At 46.0% G+C, this 18,955-nt stretch overlaps 1 protein-coding gene across 1 annotated transcript in view; it reads right to left on the bottom strand.

Moving 5' to 3' along the window:
- Vps8 (VPS8 subunit of CORVET complex) overlaps nucleotides 1–18,955 on the bottom strand; it is a 218,506-nt gene that overhangs the window by 151,624 nt on the left and 47,927 nt on the right. Inside the window, exons 10-19 of the mRNA XM_057764343.1 lie at nucleotides 18,419–18,486; nucleotides 17,128–17,281; nucleotides 16,970–17,029; nucleotides 14,148–14,255; nucleotides 10,484–10,564; nucleotides 8,183–8,353; nucleotides 3,424–3,498; nucleotides 2,050–2,085; nucleotides 792–882; nucleotides 495–541 (exon numbers count right to left, since the gene is read on the bottom strand). Of these exons, the coding sequence (XP_057620326.1) occupies nucleotides 495–541; nucleotides 792–882; nucleotides 2,050–2,085; nucleotides 3,424–3,498; nucleotides 8,183–8,353; nucleotides 10,484–10,564; nucleotides 14,148–14,255; nucleotides 16,970–17,029; nucleotides 17,128–17,281; nucleotides 18,419–18,486 (891 nt within the window). The remainder of the gene's footprint in view (nucleotides 1–494; nucleotides 542–791; nucleotides 883–2,049; nucleotides 2,086–3,423; nucleotides 3,499–8,182; nucleotides 8,354–10,483; nucleotides 10,565–14,147; nucleotides 14,256–16,969; nucleotides 17,030–17,127; nucleotides 17,282–18,418; nucleotides 18,487–18,955) is intronic.

Genomic DNA, 18,955 nt, shown 5'->3' on the forward strand with positions numbered 1-18,955 from the left:
GGTACGGCTACATTTGTTCAACATTTAACATGCATGGTTAAGACTGAATTATGCTTTATCATTGTATTAGAAACACAGTTGGGATTTCAGTGGCTATATTCCCTAATGCTCTCAGATGAAGGGCTAGCATTAATTTGCTAATCTTTCCTAAGAAATGTATGTTCCAGACCTCAGTGGTATTATATTGCTCAGGAAATGAAAACCTGGAGTTGAGCGCCTCAGTAATCCTCCCTGCAGAGAACGGACCATTCGTGAGTCTGGATCCTCCAGGGTGCCTTCTCCTTGGTGCTCTCCCAACTGTTGTGCTGATTTACCAGCTTGGGGAGGGCAGTGGTAAGACCTGACACAGCACTGCAGATCACACGTGGGACTTAGAGCCTGGCCCACTTCTCTCCTCGAGTACAGCCATTTGCTTGATCATCCCCAAAGATATATGCAAATATGAAAAACAAATCTGCACTGCACCCTGTTGAAGACAGCACTGAGATGCTTACCCGATCTGCGACGACAGCCTTCCTCTTACTGACATCCCCCGAGAGTCCTTCAGAGAAACAAAGTCCAACAGGAAACAAAAATTAGAGCTCAGCTCCAGAAGGGAACCTGGGTTCTGGTTTTCCCTCCACAAACCACACTAACAACACATTCAAGTACAACAGCCCTAATATCAAAGTCCTGGATAATGGAACTATCTGAGATCCACTAGACTAATACCGATCAGTGGGCTCCCCGTTTGTCTCACAGTAAGACTCTTTACAATGACACTTCCAAGCCCACATCATTTACTTACTTACCCACGACTGCTTTTGCCTTTCCTTCATGAAAAGACCACGCAAGAGCCAAGGCTTCTGTAAGACAATCCTGCTTCAGGAGATGATCCATTCTCTAAAATGAGTAAAGGAGACATGCCGGACCCTTTCAGTGGACCGACGGCCCATTGAAATTCCAGTTCTACCCTAACAGAATGGCTGCTTGAGAATGAGCAGTGCTTCAGCATAGCATTACACAAGTCGGCAAAAGACTCTGGCGACGCAAAGCACTGGGCACTGTGCGGGCTTGTATGACGGATGACAGGAGAGCCACACAGAAATGGAACAACGAGACTACCCCGGAGAGTCGGCTGGTTGCTTAGCACAGTAGGCACCTGCCCCCTACTTAATAACAAGCTCTGAGTTCACTAGAGACAGCAATACACCTGAATATAATTTCTAAGATTCCCTTGTATATTTTGGGGGCAATGCAACTAAACTTTGGTCAACAAGTGGAAGTGTTGTCTGGTGTTTCTAAATGGATATTATCTTTAAAAGGTGCAGCTGGCCTTTATTTTCTCTGTCCTCCTTCAGGGACCTTAGACATAATAGTTGGAGCCTCTAGTGACTACTGTGGATGATAAGGTGATCTTGAGACCAGAGTTCCAACGCAAGGATAGTTTCATGGGACAGCATTTTCTGACAAAGGAGCTCCCATTCTAGCTACAGCCTGCCTGTCTCTAGACTATTTCAAATGGGAGTAAACTCTTTTTTTTTTTTTTTTTTTTGGTTTTTCAAGACAGGGTTTCTCTGTAGCTTTGGTGCCTGTCCTGGAACTAGCTCTTGTAGACCAGGCTGGCCTCGAACTCACAGAGATCTGCCTGCCTCTGCCTCCCGAGTACTGGGATTAAAGGCGTGCGCCACCACCACCCGGCCGGGAGTAAACTCTTGATGAAGCCACTGTTATCTTGGATAAACTCAAACTCAATTATTTTTTTACACTTCTTCGTTTTAACAACTTAAGACAACAGATTATCGCTTGTAAATGAGGACTCACTACACAGACAGAGCTATGCCCATCTAGCTCTCAGCAGTGAACAAAGCATTCTTCCTCGTGCTGGGTTCTGACCGCAGAGCAGTCACAGCTGTGAAGAACCCAATTCTGACAGCATCAGTTTTAGCATATCAACGCCTAAAAGTAAAAACGGTTCCTATGTTCTTCTGATATTAAAAAAGTCCAAATTATCATCTACAGAGCCAACAGGAACATGAAGCTGCCGCACAGAGACCCCTGTGAACTCACCTCCCTCCAGCTCCTCAGCATCATCACGTACACAGACTAGAAACAGGAAATGAAGACAACCATTAGCAGATTCGCTCGCGGACACATCTGGTGCAGTCGCACATCTCATTTCCCATCTCAGATGGAAATACACCCTGGAATTTACTAGCGGGTCCTCAAGTACCCGCACTGCAGAGTTAAAAAACAAACACTCGAGGGAAACACAAACCATCTAGGCTTACTTCTTGCACCAACTTGGCGATATTCTGCTTGAATTTTAACAATGAAGAAAACTGTCCATTTTATGTTGAAAAATAAACTGCCTGGGGCTGGAGAGATGGCTCAGAGGTTAAGAGCATTGCCTGTTCTTCCAAAGGTCCTGAGTTCAATTCCCAGCAACCACATGGTGGCTCACAACCATCTGTAATGAGGTCTGGTGCCCTCTTCTGGCCTTCAGGCATACACACAGACCGAATATTGTATACATAATAAATAAATATTTAAAAAAAAAAAAAGAAAGAAAAATAAACTGCCCTAACATCAATTATTCTAAGTCAAACACCTCAATGCACTTCAATGTATCTTAAGTTGATATACGTTAAGGAGCATTTTAATTATCAACAAAGAACATAATTAGGTCCCGCCTGCCCGTGGTATCTGTCATGAGAGATGGGCCTCTGAACAGGCCGATAGGAGACTCTCTTGATTACATTAACTGATGTGGGAAGGCCCATCCTAACTGCACGTGGGATCCTGGACTGTATAAAAGAGAAAAGGAACCGAGTCACAGTGTGCAGCCACTGCCCACTCCCTCTGATTGTGAACAAAGCATGGCCAGTTGCTGCAAGCTCCAGCTGCCCTGACCCCACGCCATGATACATACCATGAACTGTGAGCCAAATCAGCCCTTTCTCCCTTACACTGCTTTTGTCCTCACAGCAACAGGAAAAGAACTGGATACCACTACCTTAAGTTTACTAAGGAAGCTGAACTTAAGCGTCCCCATCCCCCACACAAAGATAACTAAACAAGGTGATGGATATGAATTCACTTATTATGATAATCACTTTGCAATGCATATGTTGATCAATGCAAGACATAAAAATTCTATTTAAAAAAAAGAAACTAGATATGGACACTAAAACAGATGTTGAGGAAGTCTATAAAAGCACATCCCCAGAGCAAGAAAATAAGTGTCCTCTTAGCACCTACACAAAAGTACAACTAGATCTAAAATCAAAAGGAAAAGTTTAATAACTAAGTCTTTGGCGATATAACTACTGTAGGATTTGGACTGACGCTGGTCAGAATTCACTTTGCAATGCACTGTCCTTCCGAGCCACCTCCTTCATCAGCTATACAGATGACACACAAAGCAGCATGACAAGATCTTACCTTTGTCCCCAGATAGAAGATCTGACCACCATAGCTGCTGATGGATTGATAGCAAGCCTTCTCTCCAACCAAAGCCTGTCAAACACACAAACAAGGTCAAATTACACATACCGGAAATTTCACTGAGAATGTCACTCACAAGGCCTGTGAGAGGCTCAGCAGAGTAACACTCCCACACAGGTCTGACTAATGGCATGGGTTCCAGCCCCAGCACCCATGAAGGGGAGGAAGATGCAGCCTGACTCCACAGAGCTGCCCTCCGATCTCCACACACACTGTGGTGCATACACACACATAATAAATTTTAAAAAATGTTCAACCATGCTGAATGCAGAGACACTTTAGGTCAATACAGTTTTAACCTATAAATAAGAAAAAAAACTGCTGCTTGATTGCGAGTGGAAGTGACTGAAGAGACTGAGTTCGAGAAGTCATTCCCCACATCTGTAAAGAGCCTTTCCTTTCTCAGAAGATGTGCAAAAGGAAGGAAATAAGCTAACTTGTAAATGCACCGCAAACTATCGTGACCTGCTACTTCCCGGTGACAGCTACACCTCTATGGGCATCATGACAGGTGGAACGTGGTGTAGGAGGTGGCAGTGGCAGGCTCTCCTCTGCGATGTGTGCTTCATGAGCCACAGGCGGCTGACTAGGTTTTCAGTACCAGGAATGATTCCCTTTCACTGAGTGGGTCTTGGATCAGACAGCTGCTGGTTGTCACCAAGATGAGGGCCACAGCTGTATTCTTAGGGGTATCTTGTCCTGCTGGCCACTGTTGTATTCAGGGGTCACAGCGGGGAGGGTCACTTTCCTCCTTTAGCAGTTTGGATGGCCCCTTCCGGTACTATGGAAGCCAGTCCTCGGGGAGCGTGACGGACAGCAGGCTTCTGAAACGGGGACAGTTCCTAGCTCCCTCATGCATACTGTGTTCCCTGGGGAACAGCAGGGCAGCTGCTCATGCCGTTGATGTCTGGTGATCTGCATGACTGGCCTGCTCTGGCCGAAGCCAGCACCGTGTCCTCACTGTTCTGCGTGCCCTAGTCCTGGCCTCGGGTTTCTCCAGCTTTCGTCTTGGTTTCTCTCACCACATCAGGGTCATCGTTTTTCACTCTGCAGTCCCGACCCTGTCATCAATCTCCTCCAGCAGCTCCACCTTCATCTCCAGCACTCGAGTGCTCACCACTGGGAATCTGATTCGCACTTTTTAAAGTGTCTTGTCTTCACTCAACTTTATGAAGACATGGATTATGACTATTCTAATACATACACAACACTGAGACCTGCACGTCCATGCTTGCTGTCACAGTACTGAAAAGAGGCAGGAACACAACCCGCCTAGGTGTCCTCCAACAGGCGGGTGGGGAAAGCACGGTTCAGACACAAGGAGATTTTATGTTGTGATAAAGGAAAATGAAGCCATGGCATCTGCAGGAAAATGGGTGCAAAGTCAGCTAAGCCAGACTCAATGGGATCAGAACTGCGTGGTTTCTCTCATATGCAGAACCTAAATTTAAATGTGTGTGTGTGTGTTCGTGTGCGCGCGTGCGTGCTCCTAAGTCACGAAACTAAAAAGGAGATTCTGAGAGGACAGGTGGAGAACAGAGGGAAGGACAACATGTAACATGAAAGCAAGGAAAACAGCTGGAGACGGGGGAGGGGTGGAAACTGAGAGGAATGAGGACAGAGCGTAACGGCATCTATGTACGGGACACCATGATGAAACCATTATTGTCATGTTAACTTTAAAAATTAATACAAAAGAAAAGGACAAAAATGGTTGCACCCTTGTATGCTCACCCTCAGCTGGGTCAGAGCTGAGCGGTCTTGACTGGTTCCCCCTTTCCAGTCTGTGCTTGTTTTTCCCTCTTTGGATACAGAGTAATCTCTATTCAAGGCACAAACACTGTGAGCTTTATTTTGGTGCTCAGGAATTTCCATATTGATATTCTTGTGTTTTGTTTGTTCTGCTCCCTGGCCTCTGAGTACTGGGCCCAGGGCCTCAGAGGTGCTGGGGAAATGCCCTGCCACTGAGTTGTTGCTCCCGCCCCGTCTGATCCCGCCTCATGGGCTTTTAACATTTGTTAGTGTTTACCAGTCTAGCAGGTTCTCTGCTTTGAGGGCAACTACTGAGGTGCAATGGCCCTGAGGACCCTGGCCAGTGCCCATTCCAGCTGGTCTAAATCAGCAGAAGTACAATCTGTGGGTGCCCTGCATATAATTCCCTCTCAGCCTCTCTAGGGCTCCTCCCTGTCCTCTGGCAGTTTCCTTACACATGCTGAACAGCTGTCCATCGGAGCACTCCAGGTGGAGCACTCCAGGCGGAGCACTCCAGGCGAGTCCCAGCACTGTCCACAGACACGAACCACCTTGTTTTTCCTGTACCCTCAGCTCTGTTTCCTCAGTGAGTGTCCACCAAGTCTACTGTGTTCCTCTCCCATAAGCCACAAGAAAGTCAGAGGACTAACAAGTTCATGTCATTTGTTTCCTGCTAGGTCTAGGATTTGCCATCCGTCATTACTGCTGCCCAGTGTCCAGAGAACTGTCTGCTTTATTCCTAATTAGTAGTAGTAGCAGATTTTGTTGGGGTTTGTTTGCTTGGGGTATTTTAAGTTGGAAAGTAAATCTAATTCCCCATTCTCTATCCTGGCTAACAGCGCAAGTTTAAAATCTAATAGTATCCTTTTTAAGATCCATTTATTTTTGTGTGTGCGAACATCCTGCCTGCATGAACGAAAGTGCACTGTTGTGCATGCCTATTGCCCAAGGAGGTCAGAAGAGCACACTGGATCCTCTGGAACTGGAGTTGTGTTGTGTTTGGGGGCCACTATGTGGGTCCTGTGACTCAAACCACAGATGCCCTATAAGATCAGCCAGTGCTCTTAGCCACAGAGCCATCTCTCCAGCCCCTAACTGCCACCCTACCCCAAGCAATGCCTATGTTTGAGACACTGGTTGCTGCTGCCTTAGTGCGCTCGCTGCATGACCTGTTTTGTGTGTTGTGTGGCTGGAACACCCTTCACGTATAGTGCATGCTCTGAAGTCACAAGGCAGGAGAAAGACTGAAGCAAACCTACAGACTGTCTGCCAACACCACTGAAGATGACCACTACTACCCTTCGTATAAGACGTTTCCCATAGATGGCTCACAGCAGTCCTTGTTCCCGGCTTAAAGATAAATGGCTTAGGAAATCACGTGATCACAGTTCACAATGCTTAACTACACACTGCCAATATGAATAGCTTAAGGCATTACTGCAGCTGCCTTCCTACAGTAACGCTAATACCAATATGAGCCAGGTCCTCCTCCTCTATGCTCCTGCTCGACTCCTAAAGTGTCTTCTTCCTTCCTCTCCAAGCCATCTCTGTCTCCTAATGTCCCAAGCTACCACACCTTGACAACCTGATGGCATATCTTCCAAATATTTCTGCAATATTTGACTAGGAATGACCCCCAGTGACTCATGTGTTTGAATGCTTGGCTGGAGTAGGAGGTCCTTCTGTCTATGCGTTGCTTTCATTGGTTAATAAAGGAACTGCTTTGGGCCTATAGCAGAGCTATGGGGGAAAAGAGCTAGGCAGGGAAAACTAAACAGAATGCTGAGAGGAAGAGGCAGAGAGAGATACCATGGAGCTGCCAGAGTCAGACATGTTGAATCTTTGCCACATGGCCGGTAAGCCACTGCCACATGGTGATACACAGATTACTAGAAATGGGTTAAATTAATGTAAGAGTTAGCCAATAAGATGCTAGAGCTAATGGGCCAATCAGTGATTTAATGAATACAGTTTCTGTGTGGTTATTTTGGGGCTAAGCTAGCAGGGTGGCTGGGAACTGGGCAGCAGGACAAACAAGCAGGCCTTCCTCCTACACTTGGCCCAAAGAGAGTGGCACTATTAGGAGGCGTGGCCTTGTAGGAGGAAGTGTGTCACTGTGGAAGAGGGCTTTGAGATCTTATATGCCCACGTTATACCCAGCACACAGTCTCCTTCTGCTGCCTCTGGGTCAAGATATAGAACTCTCAGTTCCTTCTCCAGCACCATGGCTGCCTACACACTGTGACACTTCCTGCCACAACAATACTGGATTAAACCTCTGAAACTATAAGCCAGCCCTAATGAAAAGTTTTCTTTTATAAAAATTTATTGCCATGGTCATGGAGTCTCTTCACAGCAACAGAAACCCTGAGACAGCTACCAAAGCCCTACAGGCTACCTGTCTCCAATTATTTTCCCCTTCAATCTCCTAGACTTATTGTTACCAGCTCAATTCCTGAACACTTTGACTTTACAAATTCTGTCTCACAAAAATTGTTTCAATTTTTTTCCCTGAAGTATAAAAGCTAAAACTCCTGTGTTTGTTTTGGGTTTCTTTTTTCAGATTTATTTTTATCTTATGTGTCATGGGTGTTCAGCCATGTGCATGCAGTACCTGTGGTGGTCAGAAGAGGGCGTCAGATCCCTTTGGAACTGGAGTTACAGGCATGCTGTTGGCTGACAAATGGGAGTTGGGAATTGAACCCAGGTCCCCTGAAAGTGCTCTTAATCCCTGGTCTATCTCTCCAGCCTAACCCTTGATATTAAGTAAGGAATTACTGTTTGGGGTCATAATTCTGAACCCTTACAAACACATCCATACCCACTTCAACATACCAAGGCAGAAAAACCTTAGTACTCCTATTTTTCAAACAAAATAGTAGTTTAAAACAACAACAGAGCCACCACAGTGAGCAGAGCGATGCTGGGTAAGAGCGGCACTCACCAGAGCCTGGCTAACATTTCCTCCAGTGGCCAGGGACTTGAAGTGGCTGCTGTTATAGACCAGCTGGACTTCTGAGATCTCCATTGTCTCCAGTTCCTCCTGTGTCTGCCGATCAATCACGTGCAACTTCTCCACGCTGTCTAAAAGCACAACTGTGCGTGAGTTTATCCACTGCAATTCAAGCACATAACAAAGCAAAAGTAAGGACCAGGCCAGACCTTTCATGGCAAAAAAGGGAGCTGGGCCACTCAGAACATGACATTAAGGACCTTGTGCATGTAACTTAAACAGCAACGGAGTTAACGCAGGAGCAGCTCTGGTGGCCCATAGAGAACAGTACTAGGTCACCGTGTCAGATGACGCTCTGCTGGTACAGGGAGGGTTGACTAGGAAATGTATTGCAGAATGTTGTATTTTTTTTGAAAGGCATATTGGCACAAATGACCTTAGTACAATAACAATTTTATTTCAAATTTTCTTATTAGTGAAGCAAAACAGCAACTTAAATCTCACAAACCTAGATGATCAGAGGACAATTCTTGGCACAGAAATAATGCACATTTTTTTAAAAAGGAGCAGCTAAGACATCAGTATCATGGACTAAACAGGTCCTGGACTCTTGGGCTCTCTGCTGGTAGACACCATTATTGGACTAGCTGGACCATGGCCTGTAAGCTGTTCTAATAAATCCCCTTTATTACTCTCTCATATTCATTCTATCAGTTCTGTTCCTCAAGAGCAGTGGCTCTCAACCTTCCTGTTGCTGTGACCCCTTAATCCAGTTCTTCATGATGTGGTGACCCCAACTATAAAATTATTTCATTGTTGCTTCATAGCTGTGATTTTGCTACTGTTAGGAATCATAATGTAAATATCTACTATAAAGAATATCTGATAAGCAACCCCCAAAGGAGTCGTGAACATCGAGTTGAGACTCACGGCTCTAGGGAGCCCTGACTTACTCACGTGGCATGACTGTATTTCAATTACAACCCCATGATGCCAAGTGTGGAGTTCCCATGTTGATCCTCAGAGCTTTAGATCTGGAGAGCTTAGGCTTTTGTATCTCCGGGTTAGGGATGTGTGGCGGTGGGAAAGAGAATGGTCCCATGGGTCCATAGGTTTGAATGCTTGGTCCCCAATTGGTGGGACTCTTGGGAAAGATTAGGAGGTGTGTCACTGGGGGTGGGCTTTGAGGTTTCAAAATTCCACACCATTCCCAGTTAGCTCTCTCTGCCTCGATTATAGATCAGATGTAAGTCCGCAGCAACTGCACCAGCACCCTTCCTGCCTGCCTGCTGCTCCCCCCATGATGACCAGGACTCTGAAACTGGAAGCTTTCTTCTGGAAGTCGCCCTGAAACTGGGGCTTTGTCACAGCGGTAGGAAGATAACTACAGCAGGATGTTCAACCTGTATTTCTAGATTAACAGAGGATGAGTGAGCTTACAGGAGCAGTGTGGCCAGGCATGGCAGGACACTCTTAAAGCCCTGGCCTGTGTGAAGTTGAAGCAGGACGGATATTTCAGCCCAAAAGTTAGAGGCCAAATGAAGCAACGTAGGAAGACTTGGCTGAAAATGCAACTGAGTTTGTGCATCAATCTTAAGATCTGACTTTCTAACTATATTCTTAAAAAAGTATAGGTTAATGAATCAAAAGGAAAATTTCCTCAGTCTTTTTTACTGGATAAATGAGCCATTGCATTATAATTAAAGCCAGCTATACTCATGATAAAATACCATGTTTCACCAGACATCAGCTATCAGATGCTAAAACGAGTAACGGTAAATGCTGAAACAAAAAACACACTATTTTCAAAATTAACCCACTACTGAAAAAGAAAACATAAAATCTGACACAGAAAAAAGTCTCATTTTTTAAACCAAGGCACCCTGATGACTGAGAAGTAAGGTTAAAATTTGGCAAAGTTTTAAGGCACAGGAAAAGAACAGGTAACACAAGCGAAATCCTTTAAGAGAAGCTCACAGGTGCAAATGTATCCACACACAAAGCATTGTAACCACGACTCTGCAGAGACCTGGGCTCTTCTGAACCCAGACTCCCCTCTAGGTATTAAAGCACTCAAGAAAACGCTACCTTCCCCTGCCAATGCTCAGCAGGACTTTGAACAAAAGGCAACAAGGACCTGGCATCACACCAAAGTAGACTTCGTGCACACCACAGCACTTCATACTGGGTGTGTGTTAGCATGTGCCTGCTGGGCCTGGCGAATGGCAGAAACCCTGCAAGCTTTACTACTCCTGGGATGGAACAACAGCACGTGGTTTAGATAATACTCACGGTAAAGTTGATCAGATCGTAGTACAGGTGAAGGTGCTTCTGCTTGGTGACGTGGATTGCGCCTGACTCGTCTCTCTTAACCTAAGGAGAGCGAAGAGAGCCTAGATGTCAAGCATTACGTGAAAGAATTTTCTTTAAATTTATACTCCACCTAGAGTATGATTTCCATTCAGTACAGAGATTCCAAAAATACTGAGAAATTTTTATAGAAATGAAGATACCTCAGTCGCTGCATGGTCTCCACCTGAAGAGAATGTTGGCACCCAGGCCCGCCTGGCACCTGAGGTACTAGCTACACTTCCCCCACAGTTTCCTGTGCACCCATGGTAGTGAGACAGACGTCTTTCTTCCAGTCTTCCTTCCTTCTCTCCAGTTCCACCTCTTGGCATGCTGACCTCAAGTGTGTCAGCTTCACCGTGTCACCCGCCCGTGAGAGCATGAGCTCTGCCCACATGTCACTCACTCCTATTTCACACCTGCAGCACCACACAGCTATGTGCCACAGGTACCAAGTGTCCAGAACTGGGAAGATCCGCCCTGCACCGCTTAGTCCCGAGGGCTCTCTCCAGCCCTCCCCACAGAACTCTGTCCCGCCCCCACCCTACCTGCTCAGCGCCTTCCTCCCTTTCTAGCAGACTCAGTTGCTCTTCTTACAGATCTGCTTCCTCCTTTTGCGCTCATATCTCCCCCGACTTACTTCTCACAAACAGTATTTACCACACTCTTCCCCGCATGGCCGAGCACTGTTGTGGCGTGACTTTGCTCTCCTAGAAACTCACTACTTCACCAAATTCTGCCATGGAGGTCCCACCCCGTCCCACTACCAATCAGACGTCTAACAAGGACCCAGCAAACCACTGTGTCCTGAGCTCATCTCTCCAGCCTGCCTTCCTTGGTCATTCTTAGCACTGTCTTACCTCAGAACTGACACTGCCGCAGAGGCTTTGTCCCTCCTGTCTGATGTCCCTGGGCTCTGTTCCCCTTCTACATGTCTTTACAAGAAACACCTTTCCTGTTGCCTTTCCTTTCTCCTTTTCCTTTCGTGAGCATCCAGCAAAATCACACGCTGTGGTTTAGCTACTTCTCCACCAACAGTCCCTGTGCTAAGGACTTGGTTACTGGCCTGTGATACCACTGGGGGGGGGGGGGGGTAGCTTCTTCAAGATACAGTGCTTCCTGGATGGAAGTCAGGTAGCTATAGCTGTACCCTTCCCCCCCACACCATGAACTGGGCACCTTTGCCCTACTATGTGCACCACTGTAACACAGCACCTTCCCCATGTTAGGGTCCTGGAGGAGTCCCACACCACCATCCACACATACAATCAGTAAGAGCGTTTATTATTCCAGCATGCTGGGGTCGACCACTGCACAAAAAGGTAAGATGTAGAAGACCCTGAGAGGGACGTGTGGACTGAAGACTCCTCAGAATGGCCGTTCCTAGGGCAGTTAGCTCATCTTACCTAAACTGGCTTAAGCAAGTGGCAATCATATTAGTACGTTTTAATTGGTTGGAACTAGTCAGAGGCTGATCAGAGTTACAGTTTTCCATTTTGGGGCAAGCCTGGACAGGTCCCAGGCTTTGTCCTTATTGTGTTATCATCTTGAGCTGTTTATGGCTTAGGCCCCCAGACCTCATTCTTGCTGGTGGGGGATTGGAGATTGACTGTCCTTTGTTCGTGGCTCTTCCCCAGAAACAGCTTGTTTAGTCTCAGGGAGCTGAGATTGAGGCCTGATCTCTGAGAGATAGAGCAGGCTTACGGCATCTGCTTGGTCAACGGACCCAAGGACGAAAGCCTCTGGAATGTGAGCCCAGACAAATCCGTCCCCTTGCACTGGGAGTCATAGGTATTGGGCTGCACACGCACGGCAGCAGACACACAAGCGCCCCTTTGGTTTTCATCCTCTGCCTTCTCTGTCCTGAAATGCTCATCTGCTCCTCACCCCGCTGTCTGCTCACTGGGCACCCGGTATAGCACCCGGGTCCCTGTCACTCCCAACTCAGCATGCTGAGATGTGAAGTCACACAGAGTTTTCCTGACTATTCCCTGGCTCTACCACATACCTTTGAGAATCTATTATTTGTGCTACTTCCACACTGATCCTAAAGCTGCATTTCAACTACATCTTTACCATCTTATTGACTCAGAATCTCTAACAGCTCCCCATTACCAACCCAAGCCAATCCTACTAGATCAGGGGTGCCCCATCAAGAACTGTCAAACTTTTCTGTGAAGGGGTGGACGGTATATACTTTAACACCTGTAGACTGGATAGTCTGTGAGACCTACTTAACTCTACCACTGCAGTGAGAAAGCAGCAAGAGGCAACATGTGAGCTGGGTATGGTGGTGCATGGCCATAATCCTGGCACTTGAGAAGGCAAGAGAATCAGGAGTCTGAGGTCAACCTTAGCTACAGCATGAGTTTGAGACAGTCTTGGGCTACATGAGAGTTTGTCTCAAATAAACAAAGAAAGAAATGAATAAATAAATAAACAAATAAACAAATAAGAATGAATATGACTATGTTCCACTAAAAGTTTACTTACCCAAATAGGTAACTAGTCCTATTGGTACATAAGCTTTCCCTACTCTGATCTAAACCCACCCCATATATTGAATTTCACGCCTGCCCTCACGTTGGTTCTACAAGCATTTACCAGCCATCCTTCACACACAGGTGCCATCCCAGTGCCAGCTGAACAGGAGAGCCAGCTTCTCGACTCGGTTGTCAGCTTAGTGGGGGAGAAAGTTAGGCAAGAGTTTGCGTGTGCTCATTATTGTGACAGGGAAAGTCTGGAGTGCAGAGCGGGGTCAGGGAGGCAGAGAAGGCAGATTGTGAACTGGGGCAAGCGGCAGATAGCAGAGCTTTACTGACAGAGGTGTCGGCATGAGTGAAGAGACCAGCTGGGAAGTCCCGCCCTGCAGAGTCTAGGACAAACATGCACGTGGTTTACACTGGGAAAGTGATCAGCCATGACGGGGTCAAAAGGAAGAAAAATCAAGACAATAGAGAGAGAGTCAACAAGACACTGTGACAGAGCACACTGAAGGGAGCAGTGACCTGAAAGGTTTCTGGCCCGAGAAATGAGGTGCACAGTGGTGTACCTGCCTCACTGAGGAAGACGACCAGTGTCTGACTGCAGACACATGCTTAGCTCTGGGACTGAAGTCCACACTCACAGGCCGCTATAGGCATCCTATGTGCTCTGATCAACAACTTGAACTCTCATCAAACAGCTCAGCACTTCACCTATGCTCTCCAGCAGTAACTCAAACAGTCAATAAGCTGTGGGAAAGAGTGTTCTATGCCTCCTTCAGCTTCCTGTGCAAACGGCACTTGCTCTCTAACAAATAAACACACAGACTGCATTTCTACAGACATGCTCGCAGTCATACATGTGCAATTCACACATATGGACAGACCATTTATTACTTGTTAGCTGAAAGAGAAGGAATCAAGGAATAAACCATAACGATTAAGGAACCAAGAGAGTTTTTTCCATTTTTAACATGAAAGCCTTATATACAAACCAAACAGGCTTCACATACTCTCTCTCCAAAGACTTATGACAGTGGCATAGGTTTTTTTTTTTTTTTTTGACACAACTTTAAATTGCCAGCAAATCTGGGGACAGCAGACACCATCACACTGCAGCTTACCAAGAGAAAATGAACCACATCTCCTCTGCAGAAGGCAAGCATGGGGTTCACACAGTTATTCACGGCCACAAAGTGCCAGGCCAGCAGCGGAACACTGGACGGATCCATCTAAGTCAAAAGAGAGACAGGAAATATTCATCACAGTGGACAAAGTAAAAAATCTGTTTGAGAAGCAGCATCTGAATAATTGCTTTGCTAAAGCCCTCCCCAGTTTCCCGCAAGGCTTCCAGCGGGCAGGGGCTGGGTGGGAAGTGTCACAGGAAGTGCCTGGTTGGTAGTCACATTTGTTGCCTTCATCAGGAAACTTCAACAAATGTACACTCGAGATTTGTATATTTATTGGATATGAATTCACACTAGCAAAACCTAAACAAATACGAAATGCAGCTAATTATATACATGATGAATGCCTGAAGCAGAAAGTATTGGTTTCCGTATTTTACTACAAAACCCATAAAAAAAAAAAAAACTAAAATATCTTGGTGGGTAGAAAGATGGATAGATGCACAGATATATAATACAACCATACAGTAAGACGGTAAAAGTAGAATTTAGATGAGAAGAGAACTGATATTTCATTAAAACTCCTTAAACATCTTTTTAAAAATGTTCATAAATGAAAACATCAATAAAACATTCAAAAAGATGTAAACATCGTGATAAAAACCTCCGCGAGTCAATAAAGCTAACCTAAGAAATGTTAGTGATGTTCTCTCCCAGCTTGCCATCTGGAAGGACAACAGGACGCCATCTCCCACCATGTCTGCACTGCTGCTGTCTAGCCATGCTCTGCATCCTCGCTCTCCGTGGTTGTGGTGTTTAGATGAGAACTGCACCCCCACCCAGGCTCACATACTCGAATGCTTGGACTCTACTTGGTGGAACTGTTTGGGAAGGATCGGGAGGTGTGGCCTTGTTGGAGGAGGTGTTCCTCTGGAAGAGGGTTTAGAGGTTTCAAAAGCCCACACCAGACCCCATGTCTCTCTCTCCCCTCTCCCTCCCTCCTTCCCTCCATCTTCCACTGCTTCTATCTTGGGGATCAGATGCAAAGCTCTCAGCTATAGCTTCAGCACTATGCCTGCCTATCTTTGGCCACACTCCCCCATGACAGTCAGGCACTCACTCTCTAAAACTGTAAGCAAGGCCCTAATTAAATGCTTTCTTTAAATACATACATACATATATACATATACATATATATATATATTATTTATTACATATACAGTGTTCTGCTTGCATGTATACTTGCAGGCCAGAAGAGGGCACCACATCTCATTACAGATGGCTATGAGCCACCATGTGGTTGCTGGGAATTGAACTCAGGATCTTTGGAAGAGCAGCCAGTGCTCTTAACCTCTGAGCCATCTCTCCAGCCCTAAATGCTTTCTTTTATAAGTTGCCTTGATATTGGTGTCTCTTCACAGCAATATAACAGTGACTAATACAACAGCATCTCATCAATGTCCTTCTGAAGAAGACCCCAACTCTCTTACAAACAATAGCAAAAACAAAAGGAAAGGGAAAAGGGATATCTGCAGGGAATTTATTTACTCCAGGTTTACCCCATGTTTACATATAACCTATGAACATTCTCTCCTCTACAGAACACTTTACAAGTCAACACAAATGCTATGTGAACAGGGGCTACACTGCATCATTTAGAAAATAATGACAAGGAAGCATGTTTGTCTGTGCTCAGTATGGACCTGAACTTTTCTGATAATGACGTGTGGCTGCTTAAATCCACAGATGCAAAACCCATAAAATCATCTGTACTTCCTGAAAAATAACAACTTCTAAAGTAACACATATCAGAGACAGAATCCATGGAAAGCATGCGTCCTGCTAATTCATACTGGCTTTACAGGGGGTACACTCACTCGCCGTGTCAGAGACGCAGACAGGGAACATAACCCTGCCTCAGCATGGCTGTTACCTGGCACAGTCACTCAGCACAGCTGTCACCCGGCACGGCTGTCACTCAGCACAGCTGTCACTCAGCACAGCTGTCACTCGGCACAGCTGTCACTCAGCACAGCTGTCACTCGACACAGCTGTCACTCAGCACAGCAGTCACTCAGCACAGCTGTCACCCGGCATGGCTGTCACACAGCACAGCAGTCACTCAGCACAGCTGTCACTCAGCACAGCAGTCACTCGGCACAGCTGTCACTCAGCACAGCAGTCACTCAGCACAGCTGTCACTCAGCATGGCCATCACACAGCACGGCTGTCACTCGGCACAGCTGTCACCCGGCACGGCTGTCACTCAGCACAGCAGTCACTCAGCACAGCTGTCACTCGGCACAGCTGTCACTCGGCACAGCAGTCACTCAGCACAGCTGTCACTCAGCATGGCCATCACACAGCACGGCTGTCACTCGGCACAGCTGTCACACAGTGTTCTTGGACACTGAGGCAAGGCATTCAATATACCACCTTGCCCATCAGTGTCACATCCAGTGCCCATCTTACTGACTCAAAAGCGCAGTGAATGAAACGAAGAAAATCATGCATGAGAGCAGGCATAGCTACAAAGAATGAGGACAGCAATATACAGAGACTGTTGGACAAGGTTAGAAACAAGCTGATATGTTGTTCATGAAAGAAAAGCTTAAAAATTAAAGACACAAAGTACAACCTAGCACGACTCCTAAATGCCACCTTACCTTGCTCGGTTTTCTTAAGCCGATGCCCTTGGGAGCTCACTCCCCTTCTATAGCTGGATTTTTGGACAACTGCACAGAATTCCCCCTGTACATCACTCCCTCCATCCTCCTGACTCGCCCTTCCTTTTGCCAACAGAACAGAGCCGTGCTCACCCGTCCATACGGAAAAGTCATCCACACTTTCAGGGATGGTTTCAACCCAATGACCAATATCTACAGGAGAAAATATATATGTTATTTTCAGTGTTTACCTTGCAATTCTCAAACTGTGCTCAACGTCTCCAAAAGTTCTGTCTTCTAACTGCACCTACCTTTGTTAAAGATGCCATGGCCAATAGTGAAAACTGTGTGATGGGGTGATCCTTCAACTCGGGCTTAGAATGCAGGGGCTCAATGCAGCAAACTTCACCCTTGGAGCCGCTGAACAGACACCTTGATTCACACGTCCTCACTCCCATCACTCTCCTGAAAATGTTAAGATTTCACAATCAATGGAGTGAGAACCTCCAGCCTGACCAGCAGCCACTCCTAGCCCCCGTCCCCCACAGCAGCATCTCCTCACTGCACAGGTCACATCTGCCACTCCTCTAGCAGTGACACTCCACTGGCTGACCTCTCTCTCCCCACGTCTCAACCCTCTCAGAGCTGGCTCTTGCCTCCATTCCTCTCCTGCTATGTCATCCCTGGCAGCCATACTCCAGCCACGCTGGCCCCTCTGCACCCCCATACGTGCCTTGTGCTTGGAGGTCTGTCCACTTCCACTGATTTTCATTTGCTGACTCTGATCACTCAGCTCTTTCTTATCACATGCCACCTTCTACCCAAGACTCCCTGAGTGACAGCAGGTGCAAGCCAGCGCAATGGTCTATCTCTTCACACCATTCAAATCTACCCAAGTTAGGGCATTTATTTTTCAACTGTACCTGTCTCCCCATGCTCACCAACTATTCTGTAAAGAGTCGGGATTCTGACTGGTTCTGAACTAACTCTGGTGTCTAGACGAATGTCTGCATACAGGAGATGCTCAATAAACACTAGCTGAACAAATGACTCATACTGTTTCAGCAATTACTTTGTGCCTAGTATCTAAGATGCTATGAAAAACCTAAGAAACAAACAGACATCAACCTTGAGAATTTATGGAAACAAAATATACATGATATGTTGTACTCAGCACTTCTTAAACCCCAGCCTCACAAGTATTCTTCCAGATAGATAGACAATTTTTACTCCTATTTAACAAGTAAAACAGGACAATTCTAAGGCAAGAAAGCCCTTTTGTACCTGGCTACTACAGGTATAAATAACCCAATGGGCTTGGAGCCCAAACTAAAATTAGTGAACTACGCAAAATAGTTTCTAACCTGGGAGCATGGTGAAGTCTCCCGGGGAGTCTGAGTCTAGAATCCCAATTCAGACCTGAGATAGAATCACGGAGACCAGGCCTAGCCTCCCACGTGTCTTGTAAGGGCCCCAGATAACTATAGCACAGCCAGAACCTTTCTGCAAACACCTGGACTTTCCAGGCCTCTCCATGTTCATTCTTAAACCACTAAACAGCTAATCTTTCCATTTCCCAACAAGCGTCCATTAGTCTCTTACTTAAATGTTAGCTCAAAAACAGAGCCTCCGCTGTCGTTGCAGATCGCAAGAGTTGGGTCATCTGTAAACTAATCAGAGAAGGAGTTTATTTGAGTTTATTTTCTTGTAAAGAACCAGACAAGTGTTAAGAAGATCATGGGGACAAAATTTTTAAAACAAAATACATACTTAGTATATGAAATAACCCCGGCTTGGTTCATCTCTTTAAAAGTACAAAATTTGTTCTTATTTCCAATAATAACAATAGCTCAGTACCTTTAAGACAACTGAATCTTTCAAAAAGCAAAGCAGGTTGCTGAGTGTCTCAGAGGGCAAAGGCATCTGTCACCAAGTCTGACCTCTCATGTATTCTATCCCTGGAACTCACAGCAGAGACCTGACTCCCACAAGACATCCTCCGAGTTCCACACGCTCAGAATCCCATATGCCCCTCCCACAACAAACACACACAATAAATAATGTTTTTAAAAAAGAAAAAAAAACTAACTTCAGTCGATAAAAACCTGATTTCCTGGCTTGGTGATTACACTGAGGTTT

This window comes from Chionomys nivalis, chromosome 3 (genome assembly GCF_950005125.1).
Source record: "Chionomys nivalis chromosome 3, mChiNiv1.1, whole genome shotgun sequence".
In the NCBI taxonomy this organism is placed as follows: domain Eukaryota; kingdom Metazoa; phylum Chordata; class Mammalia; order Rodentia; family Cricetidae; genus Chionomys; species Chionomys nivalis.